Below are 25,390 nucleotides of genomic sequence, written 5' to 3'. Positions count from 1 at the left end.
CGCCAATCCGTACGTCAAACGAGATTGCCCAGGAATCTTGCAGGTATCTCCTGATCCTGGTGAACGTCCTGCGGAAATTCAAGGGGTGTGTGTAGCGGTTCTCAGTCAGTTACTGAACACGCCTCTCTCGCACGCAAAGAAAGGGTCTGCCTTCCCATCATAGTTGTCCTACAGACCCAACGGAGCGGCCGGGAATGCATGGCAGGATCCCTCCACGAGCTGGCCTTGACCACCCTGGGCTTCCTCCTCCTGGGGGTAAGCGTTGGTTCTGGGGGGTGTGTGTGTGTACACGGGGCAGAAGATCTCTCCGTTCTCCCTCTCGCTCGGCGCGGCGCTGCGCCAGCGACAATCCAACCTAGAGCGTGTGTGCGGTGGGGGTTTCCTTCCGACCCCTCTCAGATGCGGCTGTTCCGACTGCCCGCCAAAGTCACCAGGGTAACTTTGTGCGACTGGTTGGCCGAGACGGCCTGCTGTGGGAGACGGGAGTCAGGGGGGTAGACATGCCGCTGAAGACCTTCTACCGCTGAAGCTCTCTTGACCTCATGGTTGTTTGGTGAGCGAATGTAAGATGGCTGCCGGGCCTAACACACACACACACACACACACACTTGACCCAATGTCCCCTCAAGTAGTCATCAACTCGTCTGAAGTCATAATGGGACATTGTGTCACCAGGGGCAACCACTGTTTCTCTGCTGGTGGACTAGGGGCTAGTGGAGTCAAGGGATATGGGGAGAAGGCAGGCACAGGTTATTGATAGGGGACGATCAGCCATGATCACTGTGAAACCATGATCACAAAGAAAGCGAATGGTATGTTAGCATTCATAGCAAAAGGATTTGAGTCTAGGAGCAGGGAGGTTCTACTGCAGTTGTACAGGGTCTTGGTGAGACCACACCTGGAGTATTGCGTACAGTTTTGGTCTCCTAATCTGAGGAAAGACATTCTTGCCATAGAGGGAGTAAAGAGAAGGTTCACCAGACTGATTCCTGGGATGGCAGGACTTTCATATGAAGAAAGACTGGATAGACTTGGCTTGTACTCACTAGAATTTAGAAGATTGAGGGGGGGATCTTATAGAAACTTACAAAATTCTTAAGGGGTTGGACAGGCTAGATGCAGGAGGATTGTTCCCGATGTTGGGGAAGTCCAGAACAAGGGGTCACACAGTTTAAGGATAAGGGGGAAATCTTTTAGGACCGAGATGAGAAAATCATTTTTTACACAGAGAGTGGTGAATCTGTGGAATTCTCTGCCACAGAAGGTAGTTGAGGCCACAGTTCATTGGCTATATTTAAGAAGTAGTTAGATGTGGCCCTTGTGGCTAAAGGGATCAGGGGGTATGGAGAGAAGGCAGGTACAGGATACTGAGTTGGATGATCAGCCATGATCACATTGAATGGCGGTGCAGGCTCGAAGGGCCGAATGGCCTCTACTCCTGCACCTATTTTCTATGTTTCTATGTTTCTATGTCCATGCCGACCAAGAATCCCCACCTAAGCAAGTCCCATCTATCTACATCTGGCCCATATATATCTCATATCTCTCTAAACCATTGCTATCAACGGACCTGTCCAAGTGCCTTGCCAAGACCGATCACCGCTCACACTGATGTTTAATAAGGAACTGCAGATGCTGGACTAATCGAAGGTAGACAAAAACGCTGGAGAAACTCAGTGGGTGAGGCAGCATCTGTGGAGGGAAGGAATAGGTGACGTTTCGGGTCGAGACCCTTCTTCAGACTGACGTGGGGGTGAAGAAGAAAGGAAGAGGCGGAGACAGTGGGCTGCGGGAGAGCTGGGTAGGGGAGGGGAAGGAGGGAGAAAGCAGGGACTACCTGAAATTGGAGGTCAAGTCAGGTATGAACATTGACTTCTAAAATTTCAGGTAGTCCCTGCTTTCTCCCTCTTTCCCCTCCCCTTCCCAGCTCTCCCACAGCCCACTCTTCCTTTCTTCTCCCCCCCCCCCCATCAGTCTGAAGAACGGTCTCGACCCGAAATGTCACCTATTCCTTCGCTCCATAGACGCTGCCTCACCCGCTGAGTTTCTCCACCATTTTTGTCTACCGTCTACTAGTTCCATCCCACAAACCAGGGACAATTTACAGAAGCCAATCTCCCTGAAAACCTGTACGATTTGGGAATGTGGGAGGAAACCGGAGCACCCGGAGGAACCCCACATGACCGTAGGGAGAACGTGCAAACTCCGTACTGACAGCAGCCGAGGGCAGGATTGGACCCGGGTCTCTAGTGCTATAAAGCCCCTGTCCCACTTAGGAGATCTAAACGGCGACATCTGGTGACCTTGCCCACGCCACCCAAGGTTTCCATGAGGTCACTCTCCCTAATGGTCAAAAATGTCCCCGGTGGTCGAGGCTTAATCTAGGTTGCTGCTATTTTTTCATCATGATTGAAACATATAAGATTGTTAAGGGCTTGGACTCGCTAGAGGCAGGAAACATGTTCCCGATGTTGGGGGAGTCCAGAACCAGGGGCCACACACACACAGTTTAAGAATAAGGGGTAAGCCATTTGGAACGGAGACGAGGTAACACTTTTTCTCACAGAGAGTTGTGAGTCTGTGGAATTCTCTGCCTCGGAGGGCCAAATGGCCTACTCCTGCACCTATTGTCTATTAATAATAATAATAATAATAATTTTATTTATAGAGCACTTTAAAAACAAACATAGCTGCAACAAAGTGCTGTACATCACTAATCATTGACAAAAAAGTTAATACACACCAAAAATAACAATCAAAAGAAATAGTAGGAAAAGACACATGTAAAATAAAGAAACATCAAAAACACCACAAACAGAAGCAAAGCCTCAGGCATGGTCAAAAGCCAGGGAGTACAAATGTGTTTTAACACTGGATTTGAAGATGGACAGTGAGGGGGCCTGTCTGATGTGCAACGGCAGGGTGTTCCAGAGTGCCGGAGCAGCAACAGAGAAGACTCTATCCCCTCTGAGCCTCCGACTATTGTCTATCGTCCAATGCCATTCCCTTCTCGGAGAAGAGGCAGCAGCTTGAAAGCTCGGATGTCCAGCTACAATCCACTACTGGATCAGACTGAAGATGAGTCCCAACCCGAAACATCGTCTGTCCATTCCCTCCGCAGATGCTGACCGACCCGCTGAGTTCCTCAAGCACTTGTGGAATGTCAGCACGGTGGTGCGGTGTAGAGTTGATGCCTCACAGCGCCAGAGACCCGCGTTCATGGAAACATAGAAATTAGGTGCAGGAGTAGGGCCATTCGGCCCTTCGAGCCTGCACCGCCATTCAATATGATCATGGCTGATCATCCAACTCAGTATCCCATCCCTGCCTTCTCTCCATACCCCCTGATCCCTTTAGCCACAAGGGCCACATCTAACTCCCTCTTAAATATAGCCACTGAACTGTGTGGCCACAACTACCTTCTGCGGCAGAGAATTCCAGAGATTCACCACTCTCTGTGAGAAAAATGTTTTTCTCATCTCGGTCCTAAAAGACTTCCCCCTTATCCTTAAACTGTGTGACCCCTTGTTCCGGACTTCCCCAACATCGGGAACAATCTTCCTGCATCTAGCCTGTCCAACCCCTTAAGAATTTTGGCTGATCATCCACAAAGATTGTTAAGGGTTTGGACACGCTAGAGGCAGGAAACATGTTCCCGATGTTGGGGGAGTCCAGAACCAGGGGTCACACACAGTTTAAGAATAAGGGGTAAGCCATTTAGGCCTGAGATAAGGAAAAATATTTTCTCACAGAGAGTTGTGAGTCTGTGGAATTCTCTGCCTCAGAGGGCGGTGGAGGCAGGTTCTCTGGATACTTTCAAGAGAGAGCTAGATAGGGCTCTTAAAGATGGCGGAGTCAGGGGATATGGGGAGAAGGCAGGAACGGGGTACTGATTGTGGATGATCAGCCATGATCACATTGAATGGCGGTGCTGGATCGAAGGGCCGAATGGCCTACTCCCGCACCAGTTGTCCATTGTCTATGGTCAACCAACTAGAAGGACAGCAGTGGTGGAAATGTCAAAGATTAGAGGGATTAGACTTTCGGACTAATCTTGATCGGACTTTGCTGGCTTTACCTTGCACTAAACGTTATTCCCTTTATCCTGTATCTGTACACTGTGGACGGCTCGATTGTAATCATGTGTTGTCTTTCCGCTGACTGGTTAGCGCGCAACACAAGCTTTTCACTGTACCTCGGTACACGGGACAATAAACTAAACTGAACTAGGAGCAGAATTAGGCCATTCGGCCATTCGGCCCATCAAGTCTACTCCGCCATTCAATCCTGGCTGTTCTATCTTTCCCTCTTAACCCCATTCTCCTGCCTTTTTCCCCCACAACCTCTGAGCTACAGTTTTTAGACTTTAGAGACACAGCGTGGAAACAGGCCCTTCGGCCCACCGAGTCCGTGCCGACCAGCGATCCCCCCGAACATTTGTCACCAAGCCAATTAATCGAGAAACCGGGACGTCTTTGGAGAGTGGGAGGAAACCGGAGCACCCGGAGAAAACCCACGCAGGTCACGGGGAGAACGTGCAAACTCCGTACCGACAGCACCCGTAGTCTGGATCGAACCCGGGGGGGAGAGTGGGGGGGACAAGAGGGGGGACAGAGGGGGGGGGCAGAGTGCGGGTCAGTCAGAGGGGGGGACAGAGAGGGGGGAGAGGGGGTGGGGGAGAGAGGAGGGTAGAGAGGGGGGGGAGAGAGGGGAGAGACAGAGGGGGGAGAGAGGGGGAGCGAGATAGGAGGAGAGAGAGGGGAGGAGGGGGCGAGAGAGGGAGGGAGAGAGAGAGAGAGAGGGGGGGGGGGAGAGAGGGGGAGAGAGAGAGAGAAGGGGAGAGAGAGAGAGGGGGGGAGAGAGAGAGAAGGGGGGGGAGAGAGGGGGAGAGAGAGGGGAGGAGAGAGGGAGGAGAGAGTGGGGGAGAGAGAGTGGGGGAGAGGGGAGAGAGGGGAAGAGAGGGAGGAGAGGGGGAGAGGGGGAGAAGAGAGAGGGGGGATGAGAAGAGAGAGGAGAGAGAGGAGGGGGAGGAGGGGAGGAGAGATCAGGGAGGAGAGAGGGGGGGAGGGGAGGGGAGAGAGAGGGGGGGGAGAGGGGGAGGGGGGGAAGGGGGGGATGAGGATAGAGGGGGGAGAGAAGAGGGGGGAGAGAGGAGGGGAGAGAGGAGGGGGGAAGAGGGGGGGATGAGAGGGGAGAGAGAGAGGGGGAGGAGAGGGGGAGAGAGGGGGGAGAGGAGGGGGAGGAGAGTTGGGGGAGAGAGGGGGGAGAGAGGAGGGGGAGGAGAGGGGGGGAGAGAGGGGGTAGAGAGGGGGGAGAGAGAGAGGGGGAGGAGAGGGGCGAGGGGGGAGAGGAGGAGGGGGGGAGAGGGGGGAGTGGGGGGAGAGAGGGGAGGAGAGAGGAGGGGGAGGAGAGGGGAGAGAGGGGGATTGAGAGGGGGAGAGGAGGGGGGGGAGAGAGGGGGGGGAGAGAGAGGGGAGAGAGAACAGCTTCTTTCCGGCGGATGTCACTCTACTCAAACAACGTACCTCGGTGACTGCCAATCACCACCCCCCCCACCCCCGGACACTTATTATTTTTTTTAAATTCAAATCGTTTGCTATGTCGCTCTTCAAGGGAGATGCTAAATGCATTTCGTTGTCTCTGTACTGTACACTGACAATGACAATTAAAATTGAATCTGAATCTGAATCTGAGAGAGAGGGGGAGGAGAGAGGGGAGAGAGAGGGGGAGAGAGAGGGGGGAGAGGGGAGAGAGAGAGATGGGGGGGGAGAGAGGGGGGGGGGAGAGAGGGGGGAGAGGTTCCAAAGACATGCAGATTGTAGATTAATTGGGGTTCGTATAAGTATATATTGTCGCTGGTGTGTAGGGCAGTGCTAGTGTTGGTTGGTCGGCACAGACTGGGTGGGCCGAAGGGCCTGTTTCCGCGCTGTATCTGTAAAGGCTAAAGTGCCCCACCTAGATTCTCACATTCAGATGCGTGCACTGTTATACATGTACACGTGCCCACAGACCTGCCCCCTCTGCCCACGTCTCCATCCCATGCCCTCTGGCAGCGACCATCGATCCCAAATCAATCTCGCCAACGCATGCATCTGTGAGTCAGCAACGTGCGTGTGTGAGAGAGACAGAGAGAGAGAGGAGGGAGAGAGACAGAGGGACAAAGAGAGGAGGGGGATAGATAGAGAGAGGGGGAGATTCCCTCTCTTCCTTCTAAACTCCAGAGTGTACAAGCCCAGCCGCTCCATTCTCACAGTCCCACCATCCCGGGAATTAACCTGGTGAATCTACCCTGCCCCTTATTCGTAAACTGTGGCCCCTGTATCACAATGAAAGGCGTTGCTGGCTCGAAGGGTACTGATTGGGGATGATCAGCCATGATCACATTGAATGGCGGTGCTGGTGCTGGCTCGAAGGGCCGAATGGCCTACTCCTGCACCTATTTTCTATGCTTCTATGTTGGACCTTCTGGTGAACCAATAGACAATAGACAATAGACAATAGACAATAGACAATAGGTGCAGGAGTAGGCCATTCGGCCCTTCGAGCCAGCACCAGCACCGCCATTCAATGTGTTCATGGCTGATCATCCCCAATCAGTACCCCGCTCGTGCCTTCTCCCCATATCCCCTGACTCGGCTATTTTTAAGAGCCCTAACTAGCTCTCTCTTGATAGCATCCAGAGAACCGGCCTCCACTGCCCTCTGAGGCAGAGAATTCCACAGACTCACAACTCCATATAACCATATAATAACCATATAACAATTACAGCACGGAAACAGGCCATCTCGGCCCTACAAGTCCATGCCGAACAAATTTTTTTCCCCTTAGTCCCACCTGCCTGCACTCGTACCATAACCCTCCATTCCCTTCTCATCCATATGCCTATCCAATTTATTCTGTGAGAAAAAGTGTTTCCTCGTCTCCGTTCTAAATGGCCGACCCCTTATTCTTAAACTGTGTGTGGCCTCTAGTTCTGGACTCCCCCAACATTGGGAACATGTTTCCTGCCTCCAGCGTTTCCAGCGCTATTTTTAAGAGCCCTGTCTAGCTCTCTCTTGAAACCACACCTGGATATGCTGGGGATATGAAATGCACAGCAGCTTCACCAGAACTGGAACCATTTTGCGTGCCGATGCTCGGACTACTCACATGGAGGCTCTCCCTTGTCCAGGAAGCTGCTGATAGACTCCCACAGATCATATTCCTCGAAGTCGAGGGATAATTCCTCAAAGTCTTCGCCGCCAGCGGGCTCGAAGGAGTCCGCGCCCGGAACCTTGGTGCCCTCATCTTCCGCGAAGACCATCATCCTCGGTCCTTGCGTTGGGGGGGGAAAGTGCGACTGAGGCGCGCGGCAACTCGGCGTGAGGCTGGTGCCCTCCCTCTCTCCCTCCCTCCCTCCCCGTGTGACTGGTCATTGGCTTCGACCCCAGCCTGCCCGAGCTTCACGTGACGACGGAACATTGGACAGAGATTGAGTTTTTACCCTCGGGCTGATCGATCTAGTTCCATGATGTCAGCAGTCAATCCATAATCCTGCCTCTCGTCTCAGCGAGACCCAGTCACTAGTCATTTACTGGTAACCCTTTGCTAACCGACCCTCTCTCCCAAATTTCCACTCCTCAATTTCAGGTAGTCCCTGCTTTCTCCCCTCCTTCCCCTCCCCTTCCCAGCTCCTCGTAATGTCTGCTGCTCCTCATATTTGGCTCAGCACTTCAACTCCCCCTCCCTGGAGTATTGCCTACAGTTTTGGTCTCCTAATCTGAGGAAAGACATTCTTGCCATAGAGGGAGTACAGAGAAGGTTCACCAGACCGATTCCTGGGATGGCAGGACTTTCATATGAAGAAAGACTGGATAGACTCGGCTTGTACTCGCTGGAATTTAGAAGATTGAGAGGGGATCTTATAGAAACTTACAAAATTCTCAAGGGGTTGGACATGCTAGATGCAGGAAGATTGTTCCCGATGTTGGGGAAGTCCAGGAGAAGGGGTCACACAGTTTAAGGATAAGGGGGAAATCTTTTAGGACCGAGATGAGAAAAACATTTTTAGTGGTGAATCTGTGGAATTCTCTGCCACAGAAGGTAGTTGAGGCCACAGTTCATTGGCTATATTTAAGAGGGGGTTAGAGGTGGCCCTTGTGGCTAAAGGGATCAGGGGGTGTGGAGAGAAGGCAGGTACAGGATACTGAGTTGGATGATCAGCCATGATCATATTGAATGGCGGTGCAGGCTCGAAGGGCCGAATGGCCTCTACTCCTGCACCTATTTTCTATGTTTCCATTCCCAATCCGACCTTTCTGTCCTGGGCCCTCCTCCGTGGCCAGAGTGAGTCCCACCGCAAATTGGAGGAGGAGCAGCGCCTCATATTTCGCTTGGGTAGTTTACACCCCAGCGGTATGAACATTGACTTCTCCAATTTCAGGTAGTCCCTGCTTTCTCCCTCCTTCCCCTCCCCTTCCCAGCTCCCCCAAAGCCCACTGTCTCCACTTGTGTAAGAAGGAATTGCAGGCGCTGGTTTTACACTGAAGAAAAGACTGGAAATGCTGGAGTAACTCAGCGGGACAGGCAGCATCTCTGGAGCGAAGGCATGGGTGGCGTTTCGAGTCGAGACCCTTCCTCAGGTCAGTTTCAGTTTAGTTTATTGTCACGTGTACCGAGGTACAGTGAAAACATAGAAACATAGACAATAGGTGCAGGAGGAGGCCATTCGGCCCTTCGAGCCAGCACCGCCATTCATTGTGATCATGGCTGATCGTCCCCAATCAATAACCCGTGCCTGCCTTCTCCCCATATCCCTTGACTCCACCAGCCCCTAGAGCTCTATCTAACTCTCTCTTAAATCCATCCAGTGACTTGGCCTCCACTGCCCTCTGTGGCAGGGAATTCCACAAATTCACAACTCTCTGGGTGAAAAAGTTTTTTCTCACCTCAGTCTTAAATGACCTCCCCTTTATTCTAAGACTGTGTGGCCCCTGGTTCTGGACTCGCCCAACATTGGGAACATTTTTCCTGCATCTTGCTTGTCGAGTCCTTTTATAATTTTATATGTTTCTATAAGATCTCCCCCCCCTCATCCTTCTAAACTCCAGTGAAAAGCTTTTGTTGCGTGCTAACCAGTCAGCGGAAAGACAACACAATCGAGCCGTCCACAGTGTACAGATGCAGGATGAAGGGAATAACGTTTAGTGCAAGGTAAAGCCGGCAAAGTCCGATCACGGTTAGTCCGAGGGTCACCAATAAGGTAGATAGCAGTTCAGCACTGCTCTCTGGTTGTGGTGGGATGATTCAGTTGCCTGATAACAGCTGGGAAGAAACATATTCAGACTGGAGTTACTCCAGACATTTCTGTCTCTCTCCAGGTTTGTTGCAAAAGGATTGGAGTATAGGAGCAGGGAGGTTCTACTGCAGTTGTACAGGGTCTTGGTGAGACCACACCTGGAGTATTGCGTACAGTTTGGTCTCCAAATCTGAGGAAGGACATTATTGCCATAGAGGGAGTGCAGAGAAGGTTCACCAGACTGATTCCTGGGATGTCAGGACTGTCTTATGAAGAAAGACTGGATAGACTCGGTTTATACTCGCTAGAATTTAGGAGTTTGAGAGGGGATCTTATAGAAACTTACAAAATTCTTAAGGGGTTGGACAGGCTAGATGCAGGAAGATTGCTCCCGATGTTGGGGAAGTCCAGGACAAGGGGTCACAGCTTAAGGATAAGGGGGAAATCCTTTAAAACCGAGATGAGAATAACTTTTTTCACACAGAGAGTGGTGAATCTCTGGAACTCTCTGCCGCAGAGGGTAGTCGAGGCCACAGTTCATTGGCTATATTTAAGAGGGAGTTAGATGTGGCCCTTGTGGCTAAGGGGATCAGAGGGTATGGAGAGAAGGCAGGTATGGGATACTGAGTTGGGTGATACAATATATATTAATGATCTGGATGAGGGAATTGAAGGCAATATCTCCAAGTTTGCGGATGACACTAAGCTGGGGGGCAGTGTTAGGTGTGAGGAGGATGCTAGGAGACGGCAAGGTGACTTGGATAGGCTGGGTGAGTGGGCAAATGTTTGGCAGATGCAGTTTAATGTGGATAAATGTGAGGTTATCCATTTTGGTGGCAAAAACGGGAAAGCAGATTATTATCTAAATGGTGGCCGATTGGGAAAGAAGGACATGCAGCGAGGACCTGGGTGTCATGGTACACCCAGTCATTGAAAGTAGGCATGCAGGTGCAGGCAGGCAGTAAAGAAAGCGAAATGGCATGTTGGCTTTCATAGCAAGAGGATTTGAGTATAGGAGCAGGGAGGTTCTACTGCAGTTGTATAGGGTCTTGGTGAGACCACACCTGGAGTATTGCGTGCAGTTTGGTCTCCAAATCTGAGGAAGGACATTATTGCCATAGAGGGAGTGCAGAGAAGGTTCACCAGAGACTGATTCCTGGGATGTCAGGACTGTCTTATGAAGAAAGACTGGATAGACTTGGTTTATACTCTCTAGAGTTTAGGAGATTGAGAGGGGATCTTATAGAAACTTACAAAATTCTTAAGGGGTTGGACAGGCTAGATGCAGGAAGATTGCTCCCCATGTTGGGGAAGTCCAGGACAAGGGGGTCACAGCTTAAGGATAAGGGGGAAATCCTTTAAAAACCGAGATGAGAAGAACTTTTTTCACACAGAGAGTGGTGAATCTCTGGAACTCTCTGCCACAGAGGGTAGTTGAGGCCACAGTTCATTGGCTATATTTAAGAGGGAGTTAGATGTGGCCCTTGTGGCCAAGGGGATCAGGGGGTATGGAGAGAAGGCAGGTACGGGATACTGAGTTGGATGATCAGCCATGATCATATTGAATGGCGGTGCAGGCTCGAAGGGCCGAATGGCCTCTACTCCTGCACCTAATTTCTATGTTTCTATGTTTCTATGTTTCTATGTTGGTTCATTGGCTTCTGTAAGATGTCGTTGGTGGGGGAGAACTGCTAGTAGACGGGGTCTCCACAGGTCAGCACGGACTCGGTGGGCCAAAGGGCCTTTTTACGCGCTGTATCTCTGAAGTCGAAAGTCTGAAGTCACACAACATGGACACAGGCCCTTCGGCCCAACTTGCCCATGCTGTGCCCATGTCTCATTAGTTCTTAAGTTCTAAAAGCAGAATTAGGCCATTCGGCCCATTTGAGCCTCTTTAACTGTAACTCAACAATCTTCACTGGTTCCAATGCCAAGATACTTATAGACAATAGACAACAGGTGCAGGAGCAGGACATTCGGCCCTTCGAGCCAGCACCGCCATTCAATGTGATCATGGCTGATCATCCCCAATCAGTACCCCAATCCTGCCTTCTCCCCGTATCCCCTGACTCCGCTATGTTTAAGAGCCTTATCCAGCTCTCTCTTGAAAGTATCCAGAGAACCGGCCTCCACCGCCCACTGAGGCAGAGAATTCCACAGACTCACAACTCTCTGGGTGAAAAAGTGTTTCTTCGTCTCCGTTCTAAATGGCTTACCCCTTATTCTTAAACTGTGTGTGTGGCCCCTGGTTCTGGACTCCCCCAACATCAGGAACATGTTTCCTGAATATGTATGACTGCAGGGAAACAGAATTTCGTTCAGACCGAAAGGTCTGAATGACAATAAACAAATCTAATCTAATCTAATCTAATCCTGCCTCTAGCGTGTCCAAGCCCTTAGTAATCTTATAAATTTCAATGAGATGCCCTCTCATCCTTCTCGCCCTCTGAGGCAGAGAATTCCACAGACTCGCCACTCTCTGTGAGAAAAAGCGTTTCCTCGTCTCCGCTCGAAGAAAAGTGACGGATGGGCCACTTACTTTTCATGTAGACCAGATCGACAACGGCCAGCATCTCCGCCTCCGCCTCATCCGTCGGAACCTTCTGGAAGATGGCGGCTCCTGATGCGGTCATACTGCCGATGCACACCCGCTCCTGCAGGTCGTACCTGACAAAGGACAAAGGAGACGTTGGTCTAGTTGAGGACGCAGAGCGGAACATATCGCCCTTAGCGTTGATGGCGCCGAAATAGAGAATTCAGTATCGCCAACAACTTCTCCTAGACAATAGACAATAGACAACAGGTGCAGGAGTAGGCCATTCGGCCCTTCGAACCAGCACCGCCATTCAATGTACAGTTTTGGTCTCCAAATCTGAGGAAGGACATTATTTTTCACGGCGATTGATGGATTATTTTTAAGGCTGAGACAGATAAGAGGTTGATTAGAGGTTAAGGAGCAGATACATGATAAAGGAATAATGTTTAGTGCAAGGTAAAGCCAGCAAAGTCCGATCAAATGGTGGCCGACTAGGAAAAGGGGAGACCTGGGTGTCATGGTACACCAGTCATTGAAAGTAAGGATGCAGGTGCAGCAGGCAGTGAAGAAAGCCAATGGTATGTTAGCTTTCATAGCAAAAGGATTTGAGTATAGGAGCAGGGAGGTTCTACTGCAGTTGTACAGGGTCTTGGTGAGACCACACCTGGAGTATTGCGTACAGTTTTGGTCTCCAAATCTGAGGAAGGACATTATTGCCATAGAGGGAGTACAGAGAAGGTTCACCTGACTGATTCCTGGGATGTCAGAACTGTCTTATGAAGAAAGACTGGATAGACTTGGTTTATACTCTCTAGAATTTAGGAGATTGAGAGGGGGATCTTTTAGAAACTTACAAAATTCTTAAGGGGTTGGACAGGCTAGATGCAGGAAGATTGCTCCCGATGTTGGGGAAGTCCAGGACAAGGGGTCACAGCTTAAGGATAAGGGGGAAATCCTTTAAAACCGAGATGAGAAGAACTTTTTTTTCACACAGAGAGTGGTGAATCTATGGAACTCTCTGCCGCAGAGGGTAGTTGAGGCCAGTTCATTGGCTATATTTAAGAGGGAGTTAGATGTGGCCCTTGTGGCTAAGGGGATCAGGGGGTATGGAGAGAAGGCAGGTACGGGATACTGAGTTGGATGATCAGCCATGATCATATTGAATGGCGGTGCAGGCTCGAAGAGCCGAATGGCCTACTCCTGCACCTAATTTCTATGTTTCTATGTGATCACGGCTGATCATCCCCAATCAGTACCCCATTCCAGCCATCTCCCCATATCCCCTGACTCCGCTATCTTTAAGAGCCCTATCCCGTTCTCTCATGAAAGTATCCAGAGAACCGGCCACCACCGCCCTCTGAGGCAGAGAATTCCACCGCCCACATTGTATCTCAATATCCATGGACCTCAAAACTTCATCCTTAATAACAGACAACAAAATCTTACCAGCCACTTAAGTCAGGCTACACCCATTTGCCCAACTCCCTAAAGAGTGGGATTGAGATCTCATGTCTCCATTTCCCAGTGAAAGTGTCTCCACTTCTCCCAGATCAACAATACAGAAGCAACGACTAAGATAGCTCACCAACTTCCTCAGAATGCTTTAGGAAGTTCAGCAATATCCCCAACAACTCTCCCCAACTTCTACAGATGCGCCGTAGACAGCATTTTATCGGGAAGCATCACGGCACGGTTCGGGAACAGCTCCGTCCAAGACCCGCGAGAAATCGCAGAGAATTGTGGACGCAGCCCAGACCGTCACACACACACACACGCACACGCACGCACACGCGCACACGCACACGCACACGCACACGCACACGCACACACACACACACACACACACACGCGCACACGCACACACGCACACACACACACGCACGCACACACACACACACACACACACACACACACACACACACACACACACACACACACACACACACACACACACACACACACACACGTACACACACACACACACACACACACACACACACACACACACACACACACACACACACGTACACACACACATACACACACACATACACACACACACAAACATACACACACTAATGTCAAGGGCCTGTCCCACTTGGCCGTCATTCCCGCCTCATTTAGGCGTGATATGTAAACTAGGTCGCCTCGTTGTGACGTACGGGCAGCGTGTGGGACACGGCGGGCGCATGGAGAGGCGTGGAGGAGTGTGCTGCGCTGTACAAAATCCTTGCGCACCTCCTGCGTGACGTATATCGCGTACGCACACGCACACTGCCACATTGGGTACGCACACTGCCACATTGGGTACGCACACTGCCACATTGGGTACGCACACTGCCACATTGGGTACACACACTGCCACATTGGGTACACACACTGCCACATTGGGTACGCACACTGCCACATTGGGTACGCACACTGCCACATTGGGTACACACACTGCCACATTGGGTACACACACTGCCACATTGGGTACACACACTGCCACATTGGGTACACACACTGCCACATTGGGTACGCACACTGCCACATTGGGTACGCACACTGCCACATTGGGTACGCACACTGCCACATTGGGTACGCACACTGCCACATTGGGTACGCACACTGCCACATTGGGTACGCACACTGCCACATTGGGTACGCACACTGCCACATTGGGTACGCACACTGCCACATTGGGTACGCACACTGCCACATTGGGTACGCACACTGCCACATTGGGTACACACACTGCCACATTGGGTACGCACGCTGCCACATTGGGTACACACACTGCCACATTGGGTACACACACTGCCACATTGGGTACGCACACTGCCACATTGGGTACGCACACTGCCACATTGGGTACACACACTGCCACATTGGGTACGCACACATTGGGTACACACACTGCCACATTGGGTACACACACTGCCACATTGGGTACGCACGCTGCCACATTGGGTACGCACGCTGCCACATTGGGTACACACACTGCCACATTGGGTACGCACGCTGCCACATTGGGTACGCACGCTGCCACATTGGGTACACACACTGCACATTGGGTACACACACTGCCACATTGGGTACGCACGCTGCCACATTGGGTACACACACTGCCACATTGGGTACACACACTGCCACATTGGGTACGCAGGCTGCCACATTGGGTACGCACACTGCCACATTGGGTACGCACACTGCCACATTGGGTACACACACTGCCACATTGGGTACACACACTGCCACATTGGGTACGCACGCTGCCACATTGGGTACGCACACTGCCACATTGGGTACACACACTGCTTGGGTACGCACACATTGGGTACGCACACTGCCACATTGGGTACGCACACTGCCACATTGGGTACGCACACTGCCACATTGGGTACGCACACTGCCACATTGGGTACGCACGCTGACGCATTGGGTACGCACGCTGACGCATTGGGTACGCACACTGACGCATTGGGTACGCACACTGCCACATTGGGTACGCAGGCTGCCACATTGGGTACGCACACTGCCACATTGGGTACGCACACTGCCACATTGGGTACACACGCTGCCACATTGGGTACACACACTGCCACATTGGGTACACACACTGCCACATTGGGTACACACACTGCCACATTGGGTACACACACTGCCACATTGGGTACACACACTGCCACATTGGGTACGCACACTGCCACATTGGGTACACACACTGCCACATTGGGTACGCACACTGCCACATTGGGTACGCAGGCTGCCACATTGGGTACGCACACTGCCACATTGGGTACACACACTGCCACATTGGGTACACACACTGCCACATTGGGTACGCACACTGCCACATTGGGTATGCACACTGCCACATTGGGTACGCAGGCTGCCACATTGGGTACGCACACTGCCACATTGGGTACGCAGGCTGCCACATTGGGTACGCAGGTTGCCACATTGGCTTCACGGGCTCGCCCCCACCTACATCAAAAGTCTTCTCACCCACCACTCCACCTCCAGGTCCCTCAGATCAGCCGACTCGGGGTTACTGAATATCCCGCGGTCTAGGCATAAGCTCAGGGGCGACTGTGCCTTTGCGGTTGCAGCCCCTAGACTGTGGAACAGCATCCCCCTTCCCATCACAACTGCCCCCTCCAACGACTCCTTTAAGTCGAGACTTAAAACCCATCTTTACTCTCAAGCCTTTCTTGACGTCCTCTGAGCGAGGGCTACATGTATGTATTTATGTATGTACTTAATCTATGAACCAATGTTGTATAACGTTAGTACCTCCACCAATGTAAAGCACTTTGGCCAACGAGAGTTGTTTTTTAAATCTGCTATAGAATTAAAAGTGACTTGACCTGATGGTGGGGAGGTCAAAGCCGGTGATGGGCTGGGCAGTGGTCACAACTTTCTACATTCTGTTCCACAAGTGGCCGCTACAAAAGCTTTTCACTGTACCTCGGTACACATGACATAGACATAGAAACATAGAAACATAGACAATAGGTGCAGGAGTAGGCCATTCGGCCCTTCGAGCCTGCACCATTCGCCATTCAATATGATCATGGCTGATCATCCAACTCAGTATCCTGTACCTGCCTTCTCTCCATACCCCCTGATCCCTTTAGCCACAAGGGCCACATCTAACTCCCTCTTAAATATAGCCAATGAACGGTGTGGCCTCAACTACCTTCTGTGGCAGAGAATTCCACAGATTCACCACTCTCTGTGTGAAAAGAAAAATGTTTTTCTCATCTCGGTCCTAAAAGACTTCCCCTTTATCCTTAAACTGTGTGACCCCTTGTTCTGGACTTCCCCAACATCGGGAACAATCTTCCAGCATCTAACCTGTCCAACCCCTTAAGAATGTGGTAAGTTTCTATAAGATCCCCTTCTAAATTCCAGCGAGTACAAGCCGAGTCTATCCAGTCTTTCTTCATATGAAAGTCCTGGCATCCCAGGAATCAGTCTGGTGAACCTTCTCTGTACTCCCTCTGTGGCAAGAATGTCTTTCTGGGTTGGAATGTTACCTGGGTCGCTGGGCCCCTGGTGTCCGGTGCAGGGACCGCCGTTTTGCGCAGTTCGGCGGCGAATTGTCTCGTGCATCCAGAGAGCTGAGGTGGAGGCAGAGAGTTGAAAACAGTCGTGTATAAATTGATGAATAAATTATACTTTGCATAAATTATGAATGTATAAATTATAGTGATTTGCATACAACCTGGTCAAGTCACACCGCAGACCTCATAAGCACGGGCCAAAGATAGACACAACATGCTGGAGTAACTCAGCGGGACAGGCGGCATCTCTGGAGTCAAGTCAAGTCAAGTTTATTTGTCACATACACATACGAGATGTGCAGTGAAATGAAAGTGGCGAATGCTCGCGGACTTTTGTGCAAAAAGACAAACAACCAAACAAACTATAAGCATAATCATAGCACGACATATACCTTTACATAGGTTGCGGTGGAGAGGAGACGGTTGCCCACCTCTTTGCAGAGTGTGGGTTTGCAAAACAAGTCTGGAGAGGTATGCAAGGGTCCCTGGAACGATTTATCCCAAACAGCTCCGCCACAGAGGACTCTGTGATTTACGGAGTGTTCCCAGGGGCACATTCAGAGACTGACATCGAGTGCTGCTGGAGGGTCATCAACTCGGTGAAAGACGCTCTTTGGTCTGCCCAAGCGTTGCTCACCACCCAGCAGAGCGAGATGTCCGTCAGGGAATGTTGCCGACTGGCCCACTGCAGACTGCAGGAGTACGTGCTAAGGGACTCGCTGAAGCTTGGTGCAGCCAACGCCAAGGCTCGGTGGGGGAGGGCCACAGTCTAGGGTCCTGCCGCTGCTGGACATAGGGGGCACGGTACGGTGGAGACGCCCCTCAAATTAAATTAAGGGAAGGTATCCCACACCAGGGGGCCACAGAGTGGCACGGGTGGGGGACTGTTTGGTGAAATTTGACAAATGTAAAAAATTGTACTGGAAAAAAAATTTGTATAGTCTCCGAAAATGTCGGATGAATTTTGTTTGTTTGAATGGTTCAGGAATTGTATATATTTATCAATTGAATAAAGTCTATTTTGAAATTTTAAAAAATCCGACATATACCTATACATAATAAATAATGGAAGGAAAAACGTTCAGTAGCGTTAGTCCCTGGTAACATTCCAGAGAAGGAATGGGCGACCCTTTCGGGGAGATACCCTCCTTAAGTCAGGCTAGGTGCAGGAAAAATGTTGGGGGAGTCCAGAACCAGGGGCCAGAGTTTAAGAGTAAGGGGTAGGCCATTTAGGGGTGAGATGCATTTCGTTGTCTCTACTGTACACTGACAATGACAATTAAAATTGAATCTGAATCTGAATCTGAGATGAGGAAACACTTTTATGAATGGAGGTGTTGGCTCGAAGGGCCGAATGGCCTACTCCTGCACCTATTTTCTGTTTCTATGTTTCCATAAGTCATACGTGTGAAAACACACACTTCCAGATTCAGGGACAGTTTCTTAGAAGAATAGAAACATAGACAATAGGTGCAGGAGGAGGCCATTCGGCCCTTCGAGCCAGCACCGCCATTCATTGTTATCATGGCTGATCGTCCCCTATCAATAACCCGTGCCTGCCTTCTCCCCATATTCCCTTGACTCCACTAGCCCCTAGAGCTCTATCTAACTCTCTCTTAAATCCATCCAGTGACTTGGCCTCCACTGCCCTCTGTGGCAGGGAATTCCACAAATTCACAACTCTCTGGGTGAAAAAGTTTTTTCTCACCTCAGTGTTTATTCTAAGATGTTATCAGGCAACTTCCCAGCTGTTATCAGGCAACTGAATCATCCCACCACAACCAGAGAACAGTCCTGAACTACTATCTATCACAATGGTGGCCCTCGGTCTGAAGAAGGGTCTCGACCCGAAACGTCACCAATTCCTTCGCTCCATAGATGCTACCTCACCCACTGAGTTTCTCCAGCATTTTTGTCTACCTTGGACCATCTTTGAAGCATAGAAACATAGAAATTGGGTGCAGGAGTAGAGGCCATTCGGCCCTTCGAGCCTGCACCGCCATTCAATATGAACATGGCTGATCATCCAACTCAGTATCCCGTACCTGCCTTCTCTCCATACCCCCTGATCCCTTTAGCCACAAGGGCCACATCTAACTCCCTCTTAAATATAGGCAATGAACTGTGTGGCCTCAACTACCTTCTGTGGCAGAGAATTCCACAGATTCACCACTCTCTGTGTGAAAAGAAAAATGTTTTTCTCATCTGGGTCCTAAAAGACTATCCCCCGTATACTTAAACTGTGTGTGACCCCTTGTTCTGGACTTCCCCAACATCGGGAGCAATCTTCCTGCATCTAGCCTGTCCAAACCCCTTAAGAATTTTGTAAGTTTCTATAAGATCCCCCCGCCCCCCTCAATCTTCTAAATTCCAGCGAGTACAAGCCGAGTCTATCCAGTCTTTCTTCATGTGAAAGTCCTGACATCCCAGGAATCAGTCTGGTGAACCTTCTCTGTACTCCCTCTGTGGCAAGAATGTCTTTCTGGGTTGGAATGTTACCTGGGTCGCTGGGCCCCTGGTGTCCGGTGCAGGGACCGCCGTTTTGCGCAGCTCGGCGGCGAATTGTCTCGTGCGTCCAGAGAGCTGAGGTGGAGGCAGAGAGTTGAAAACAGTCGCGTATAAATTTATGAATAAATTATACTTTGCATAAATTATAAATGTATAAATTACAGTGAAAGGCTTCGATTTGCATACATCCTGGTCAAGTCACACCGCAGACCTCATAAGGTAGATACAAAATGCTGGAGTAACTCAGCAGGACAGGCGGCATCTCTGGAGTCAAGTCAAGTCAAGTCAAGTTTATTTGTCACATACACATACGAGATGTGCAGTGAAATGAAAGTGGCAATGCTCGCGGACTTTTGTGCAAAAAGACAAACAACCAAACCAACTATAAGCACAATCATAGCACGACATATACCTTTACATAGGTTGCGGTGGAGAGGAGACGGTTGCCCACCTCTTTGCAGAGTGTGGGTTTGCAAAAAGAGTCTGGAGAGGTATGCAAGGGTCCCTGGAACGATTTATCCCGAACAGCTCCGTCACAGAGGACTCTGTGATTTACGGACTGTTCCCAGGGGCACATTCAGAGACTGACATCGACTGCTGCTGGAGGGTCATCAACTCGGTCAAAGACGCTCTTTGGTCTGCCCGAGCGTTGCTCACCACCCAGCAGAGCGAGATGTCCGTCGGGGAATGTTGCCGACTGGCCCACTGCAGACTGCAGGAGTACGTGCTAAGGGACTCGCTGAAGCTTGGTGCAGCCAACGCCAAGGCTCGGTGGGGGAGGGCCACAGTCTAGGGTCCTGCCGCTGCTGGACATGGGGGGCACGGTATGGTGGAGACACCCCTCAAATTAAATTAAGGGAAGGTATCCCACACCAGGGGGCCACAGAGTGGCACGGGTGGGGGACATTATTTGTGGAAATGAAAAATGTCAAATGGAATTTTCGCACTGTGTAAACACTGTATATATTTATTACATGGACAGGGGCCACAGAGTGGCACGGGTGTGGGACTGTTTGGTGAAATTTGACAAATGTAAAAAAATTGTACTGGAAAAACTTGCATAGTCTCCGAAAATGTCGGATGAATTTTGTTTGTTTGAATGGTTCAGGAATTGTATATATTTATCAATTGAATAAAGTCTATTTTGAAATTAACATATACCTTTACATAATAAATAATGGAAGGAAAAACGTTCAGTAGCGTTAGCCCCTGGTAACATTCCAGAGAAGGAATGGGCGACCCTTTCGGGGAGAGACCCTCCTTAAGTCAGGCTAGGTGCAGGAAAAATGTTGGGGGAGTCCAGAACCAGGGGTCAGAGTTTAAGATTAAGGGGTAGGCCATTTAGGGATGAGATGAGGAAACACTTTTTGAATGGAGGTGTTGGCTCGAAGGGCCGAATGGCCTACTCCTGCACCTATTTTCTGTTTCTATGTTTCCATAAGTCATACGTGTGAAAACACACACTTCCAGATTCAGGGACAGTTTCTTAGAAGAATAGAAACATAGAAAATAGGTGCAGGAAGAGGCCATTCGGGCCTTCGAGCCAGCACCGCCATTCATTGTGATCATGGCTGATCGTCCCCTATCAATAACCCGTGCCTGCCTTCTCCCCATATCCCTTGACTCCACTAGCCCCTAGAGCTCTATCTAACTCTCTCTTAAATCCATCCAGTGACTTGGCCTCCACTGGGTGAAAAAGTTTTTTCTCACCTCAGTGTTTATTCTAAGATGTTATCAGGCAACTGAATCTTCCCACCACAACCAGAGAACAGTCCTGAACTACTATCTATCTCAATGGTGACCTTCGGTCTGCAGAAGGGTCTCGACCTGAAACGTCACCAATTCCTTCGCTCCATAGATGCTACCTCACCCGCTGAGTTTCTCCAGCATTTTTGTCTACCTTGGACTATCTTTGATCATCCAACTCAATATCCCGTACCTGCCTTCTCTCCCATACCCCTCTGATCCCCTTAGCCACAAGGGCCACATCTAACTCCCTCTTAAATATAGCCAATGAACTGGCCTCAACTACCCTCTGTGGCAGAGAGTTCCAGAGATTCACCACTCTCTGTGTGAAAAAAAGTTCTTCTCATCTCGGTTTTAAAGGATTTCCCCCTTATCCTTAAGCTGTGACCCCCTTGTCCTGGACTTCCCCAACATCGGGAACAATCTTCCTGCATCTAGCCTGTCTAACCCCTTAAGAATTTTGTAAGTTTCTATAAGATCCCCTCTCAATCTCCTAAATTCTAGAGAGTATAAACCAAGTCTATCCAGTCTTTCTTCATAAGACAGTCCTGACATCCCAGGAATCAGTCTGGTGAACCTTCTCTGCACTCCCTCTATGGCAAGAATGTCCTTCCTCAGATTAGGAGACCAAAACTGTACGCAATACTCCAGGTGTGGTCTCACCAAGACCCTGTACAACTGCAGTAGAATCTCCCTGCTCCTAGACTCAAATCCTTTTGCTATGAAAGCTAACATACCATTCGCTTTCTTCACTGTCTGCTGCACCTGCATGCCTACTTTCAATGACTGGTGTACCATGACACCCAGGTCTCGCTGCATCTCCCCTTTTCCTAGTCGGCCACCATTTGATCGGACTTTGCTGGCTCGACCCGAAATGTCACCCATTCCTTCGCTCCATAGATGCTGCCTCACCCGCTGATCTTATAGAAACTTACAAAATTCTTAAGGGGTTGGACAGGCTAGATGCAGGAAGATTGTTCCCGATGTTGGGGAAGTCCAGAACAAGGGGTCACACAGTTTAAGGATAAAGGGGAAATCTGTTAGGACTGAGATGAGGAAAACAATTTTCACACAGAGAGTGATGAATCTCTGTAATTCTCTGCCACAGAAGGTAGTTGAGGCCACACAGTTCATTGGCTATATTTAAGAGGGAGTTAGATGTGGCCCTTGTGGCTAAAGGGATCAGGGGGGTATGGAGGAGAAGGCAGGTACAGGATACTGAGTTGGATGATCAGCCATGATCATATTGAATGGCGAATGGTGCAGGCTCGAAGGGCCGAATGGCCTCCTCCTGCACCTATTGTCTATGTTTCTATGTGGCGAGACCCTTCTTCATAATCATGGCCTCCGTGCCTGGTGTGGCATTGCCCGCTGCGGCTCGGAGTCTGACCTTTGCGTCCATTCTCTCTGCGGCTCCAGAGGTCCCTCAGGTGGTGTTGGTGTCTGCTCCTCTATCAGCAGGGACTCTGTGGATTCCTGTGAGGCCAGGTTGGACTGGGTGGGGGGCAGAGGGAAAGCATCAGAACATCAGAGTCATCAGAGAGTGATACAGCACGGAAACAGGCCCCGTAGCCCCAACTTGCCCACACCGGCCAACATGTCCCATCAAACTCGCCCGCGTTTGGCCCATATCCCTCTTCTACTTCTTGCATGTGGCGTGCACAGCCTACAGTTGTAGGACAGCTTGTTCTATTAGATCTTATTTGACTCCGCACGCCGGGTTGATTGCATTCGTCGAAACAGGGTGGACCACGTGAAGGTTGCAATCTCCCCACCCCGCCAATATCTCTCCAAACCTGCCCTATCTACGCACCTGTCCAAATGTTTCTAAGGTAGACACAAATTGCTGGAGTAACTCAGCGGGACAGGCAGCATCTCTGGAGAGAAGGAACGGGCGACGTTTCGGGTCGAGACTGGTGTCAGGGGAGGGGCGGAAGGGGGCAGAGATGGAATGTAGGCAGAGACAGTAAGACTGGTGGGAGAACTGGGAAGGGGAAGGTGATGGAGAGGGAAAGCAAGGGCTATCTGAACCATATCACCATATAACAATTACAGCACGGAAACAGGCCATCTCGACCCTCCTAGTCCGTGCCGAACACGTATTCTCCCCTAGTCCCATCTACCTGCGCTCAGACCATAACCCTCCATTCCTTTCCCGTCCATATAACTATCCAATTTATTTTTAAATGATAAAAACGAACCTGCCTCCACCACCTTCACTGGAAGCTCATTCCACACCGCTACCACTCTCTGAGTAAAGAAGTTCCCCCTCATGTTACCCCTAAACTTCTGTCCCTTAATTCTCAAGTCATGTCCTCTTGTTTGAATCTTCCCTACTCTCAAAGGGAAAAAGCTTATCCATGTCAACTCTGTCTATCCCTCTCATCATTTTAAAGACCTCTATCAAGTCCCCCCTTAACCTTCTGCGCTCCAGAGAATAAAGCCCTAACTTGTTCAACCTTTCTCTGTAACTTAGTTGCTGAAACCCAGGCAACATTCTAGTAAATCTCCTCTGTACTCTCTCTATTTTGTTGACATCCTTCCTACAATTAGGCGACCAGAATTGTACACCATACTCCAGAATTGGCCTCACCAATGCCTTGTACAATTTTTGAAGTTAGAGAAGTCAATGTTCATACCGCTGGGGTGTAAACTGCCCAAGCGAAATATACTCAGGGGGTAAATTTGTCGATTCTGGATGTGTACATGATTTTCCTCATTGACTGTGACTGTGTTTGGTTCTGGTTTACCGGTATCTGTTCACCATTAGTGGTTCAGAAATAAGTGAAATAACATTGTTATGGGTTATTAAAGTTGCCAGGGGTAAACGGGACAAAACCATTTGGGAACCCCTGGCCTGTACGATCTCCCCTCCCCATTCCCACACCGACCTTTCTCTCCTGGGCCTCCTCCATTGTCAGAGTGAGGCCCAGCGCAAATTGGAGGAACAGCACCTCATATTTCACTTGGGCAGCTTACACCCCCAGCGGTATGAACATTGACTTCTCCAATTTCAAGTAACTCCTCCCCTCCCGCACCCCCCCCCCCGATATGTCCTGCCAGTTCCACTGTTCGCATCCAAACATCCTTCTCGTTACCACGCCATCCCCAGCCAACAATGGACCATTGTGGGCTCCACCCTTCCTGAGGTTATCTGTTGCTGGTCAGCTTTGTTCTGCCCATTTCTCGCCTCCAGTATATTCCCTCCCCCCCCCCACCATCATTCACCCACCACCCTACCCCACCCCCAAAGCCCCACACCACCCCCCCCCCCCCCCCCACACCTCTATCTTTCATTCTGAAGTAGAGTCCTGGAGTCTTACGTGGAAACAGGCCCTTCGGCCCAACTTGCCCACACCAGCCAACATGTCCCATCTACACTAGTCCCACCAAGCCCGCACTTGGCCCACATCCCTCCAAACCTGTCCTATCCATGTACCTGTCGAACTGTTTCTTAAACATTGGGATAGCCCCAGCCTCAACTACCTCCTCCGGCAGCTCGTTCCATACACCCACCACCCTCTGTCTGAAAAAGTTACCCCTCAGATTGCTATTAAATATTTTCCCCTTCACCTTGAACCTGTGTCCTCTGGTCCTCGATTCCATTCCCCACCTACTCTGGGCAAGGGGACACAATACTCTAAATGCAGCTTCACCAATGTCTTATACAATTGCAAACATGATTTGTCCTCGCCTCCCCCCCCCCCCCTCCCCCCTCCTTCCCCCCAACTCTATATTTCAGTCTGAAGTGGAGACATAACCATATAACCATATAATAACCATATAACAATTACAGCACGGAAACAGGCCATCTCGACCCTTCTAGTCCGTGCCGAACACATAATCTCCCCTAGTCCCATCTACCTGCGCTCAGACCATAACCCTCCATTCCTTTCCCGTCCATATAACTATCCAATTTATTTTTAAATGATAAAAACGAACCTGCCTCCACCACCTTCACTGGAAGCTCATTCCATACAGCTACCCTCTCTGAGTAAAGAAGTTCCCCCTCATGTTACCCCTAAACTTCAGTCCCTTAATTCTCAAGTCATGTCCTCTTGTTTGAATCTTCCCCACTCTCAGTGGGAAAAGCTTGTCCACGTCAACTCTGTCTATCCCTCTCAACATTTTAAAGACCTCTATCAAGTCCCCCCTTAACCTTCTGCGCTCTAAAGAATAAAGCCCTAACTTGTTCAACCTTTCTCTGGAACTTAGTTGCTGAAACCGAGGCAACACTCTAGTAAATCTCCTCTGTACTCTCTCTATTTTGTT

The 25,390-nt window shown here is 50.2% G+C and overlaps 1 protein-coding gene across 1 annotated transcript in view; it reads right to left on the bottom strand.

The window, feature by feature from the left end:
* Positions 1–25,390, bottom strand: part of LOC129694367 (anion exchange protein 3-like) — a gene marked incomplete at both ends in the record, with an annotated part of 80,301 nt that overhangs the window by 52,801 nt on the left and 2,110 nt on the right. The window contains 4 exon segments of the mRNA XM_055631069.1: positions 11,817–11,944; positions 16,838–16,921; positions 19,364–19,447; positions 22,509–22,612. Coding sequence (XP_055487044.1) covers positions 11,817–11,944; positions 16,838–16,921; positions 19,364–19,447; positions 22,509–22,612 — 400 coding nt within the window.

Source organism: Leucoraja erinacea, unplaced genomic scaffold (assembly GCF_028641065.1).
Source record: "Leucoraja erinacea ecotype New England unplaced genomic scaffold, Leri_hhj_1 Leri_638S, whole genome shotgun sequence".
In the NCBI taxonomy this organism is placed as follows: Eukaryota; Metazoa; Chordata; class Chondrichthyes; order Rajiformes; family Rajidae; genus Leucoraja; species Leucoraja erinaceus.
This window is presented reverse-complemented; position numbering and strand designations above follow the sequence as displayed.